Raw genomic sequence first — 2477 nt, forward strand, 5'->3', positions numbered from 1 at the left:
CCTCTCATCTGCTTGGCAGGTGAAAAGACCTGCCTCATGCCGACACCCTGCCTGTGCCGTGTTTGCAGACCATGAGTACAGTGGGATTTGTGCTGTTGTTTGTCCCCCATCCCACAGGACAACACATGGGCATTCCCACAGCACTGTTGGCACTTGATGGTGAGCCAAGGAAGGAATGGGGCAGGGAAGGAGGGAGATGGCTAGGACCTCTTTCTGGTGGGCAGATGCCACCTACAGAACCCACCTGCGTGCAGAAGAGCCACGGTGGCTCAAGGCCAGTACTGTGTTTGGTCATCGGCAGCCAAGCCCTGGAGCTGTGGAGCAGAAACCACCTCCCAGGAGCAGCTGTGAGCACAGCCTGCTGGTCTCTGGGCAATCTGGGAACGCCTTGGCCAAACAGAGGAGCGTCCCTGCGGGCGCTACCTGGAGCTATGTGGTGCCACGCTGGAGCCCGGGAGCTCCCCTGGGCACCCCGGAGCTGAGCCGGCTGTGAGGGCCAGCTCGTGGCAGCGGCTCTTGGCAGCTCTTGGTGATCAAACAGCAGGTTACTTTTTGCTGGAGTCTTCCAGTCTCTCCCAGTTTAGGCTCCAGTTCCTCGTGTTCCTATGTTCCTTGGGGGAAGTCTTGGTGCCCTGAGATACCTCTCAATGTTCTTCAAAACACCATGTGGGCTGAGCTGCCCTAATGTCAGCATCTGGGCCAGCATCCGCTGAACCCAAGCACCCGTTCATTGAGAGAGAAATCAATTTTCCGTACGCTCCCCTATACCCATCCCTGTTTTCTGCCCGTTGTTGCCAGCAGAGTGGACAGGATGCGTCACCGACAAATTAGTTTTCTCTATCGCAGATAAACTGGTGCCTGTCCTGCCTGCAGGATGCCTGCTCTGGAAGGGCAGGAGAGAAAAACCTGCCATGGGGCTTCAGCTTATTGATGCAAGAGAGTAAACCAGTCCCACTGGTTTGTGGGTATTCTGGGAGAAACCGGCTGGCTGGCCGGGGGAAGCATAGAGTTCTCCCAGGCGTTCTGCCGGGCTGGAGATCCGCTTGGAGATAGGAGAGCCGTGGGAGCCCTGCACACAGCGGCAAAAGCAGGGCTTGAATTGCAAATGGAGGAGGAGAAGGGCAGCTCGTCCACCTTTCATTCAAATGCTGACCCGACCGTTGCGGTTTTGGCCATCACGGAACAAAATGACAAACCCGTAGAGGCAGGGGAGGTTTTATTACTCCTTGGATCCGCCGATGCACATGCCTGACGTTAGCAAGGGAAGAAGTCCCCGCGCGTGGGCTGGGGTGTCCCTGTAGAGGGCATGAGAGGGAGGGGACCCACCAGTCCTGTCCAACTGAAACTCAGGTGCTTGAATGTTTTCCCATCCTCCATGGTCCCCTGAGTGAGGGATGCAGGAGCTGGACTGGGTGACTCTTCCTCGCTGTCTACATCTGCAGCAAGTTGCTGCGCTGAGTCACCCTTCGTGGAAATGGCCATTTCCTTGCATTTTGAACGTAATACCCTTTATTCAGCCTGGGGAAGAGAAGACTTTGGGGAAACCTTATAACTGGCTTCCAGTGCCTGAAGGGACCTACAGGGAGGCTGAGGAGGGACTTTTTACAAGAGTGTCCAGCGACAGGAAAAGGGGAAATGGGTTTAAGTTGAAGGAGGACAGGTTTATACTGGACTTTAGGAATAAATTCTTCATATGAGGGTGGCAAGACTCTGGACTAGATTGTCCAGAGAAACTGTGGCTGCCCTCTCCCTGGAGTTGTTCAAGGCCAGGTTGGGTGATGCCTTGAGCAACCTGGGATGGTTAGGGGCGTCCCTGCCCATGGCAGGGGGTTGGATCAGATGATCTCTGAGGTCCCTTCCAGCCTAGGCCATGCGATGTTTTTATGTGTTTTTTTTTCCAGCAAGGCTATCTCATGCAGCCCAGGATCCCCAGCCCTGTGGGTGCTCAGAGGATCGCAGGATCCTTTCCCTGCAGGAATCCCCGAGACCAGTGGCACAGAGCTGGGATCGTCCTCGCTCCTGGGGGCCGTGAAGAGGAGAAACGATCCCCCCGGGGGCTTGGGATCGTCCCCTGAGAACCCGTGCTGCCGTTGCAGGTGCTCCGAGCAGCGGGTTCACGACAACCTCCCGACCACCACCATCATCATGTGCTTCGTGGATGAGGTGTGGTCCACCCTGCTGCGCTCTGTTCACAGCGTCCTCAGCCGGTCCCCTCCACGCCTGATCGAAGAAGTCATTTTGGTGGACGACTTCAGCTCCAAAGGTAGGGGAAGGCTCCTTCTGCCTTTATGAAACTCATATTACTCAAGGCCGAAATGCGATTTGTTTTCTGTAATTCGATTCCGAGCAGGAGAGAGAAATTGCATTTTCTCCTTTTTCTCTCCCCGAGCATCTTTGGGGCATCTTCATAAAGACACTGTCAGCCACCTCCGTGCAGTTTATAAATGTGTTTTCGGTGCTTCCCAGGTCACTCAGAG

The 2477-nt window shown here is 55.3% G+C and overlaps 1 protein-coding gene across 1 annotated transcript in view; it reads left to right on the forward strand.

The window, feature by feature from the left end:
* GALNT5 (polypeptide N-acetylgalactosaminyltransferase 5) overlaps positions 1-2477 on the forward strand; it is a gene marked incomplete at its 5' end in the record, with an annotated part of 11555 nt that overhangs the window by 866 nt on the left and 8212 nt on the right. Inside the window, 1 exon segment of the mRNA XM_009870360.1 lies at positions 2097-2263. Coding sequence (XP_009868662.1) covers positions 2097-2263 — 167 coding nt within the window.

This window comes from Apaloderma vittatum, unplaced genomic scaffold, assembly GCF_000703405.1.
Source record: "Apaloderma vittatum isolate BGI_N311 unplaced genomic scaffold, ASM70340v1 scaffold16830, whole genome shotgun sequence".
Lineage (NCBI taxonomy): Eukaryota > Metazoa > Chordata > Aves > Trogoniformes > Trogonidae > Apaloderma > Apaloderma vittatum.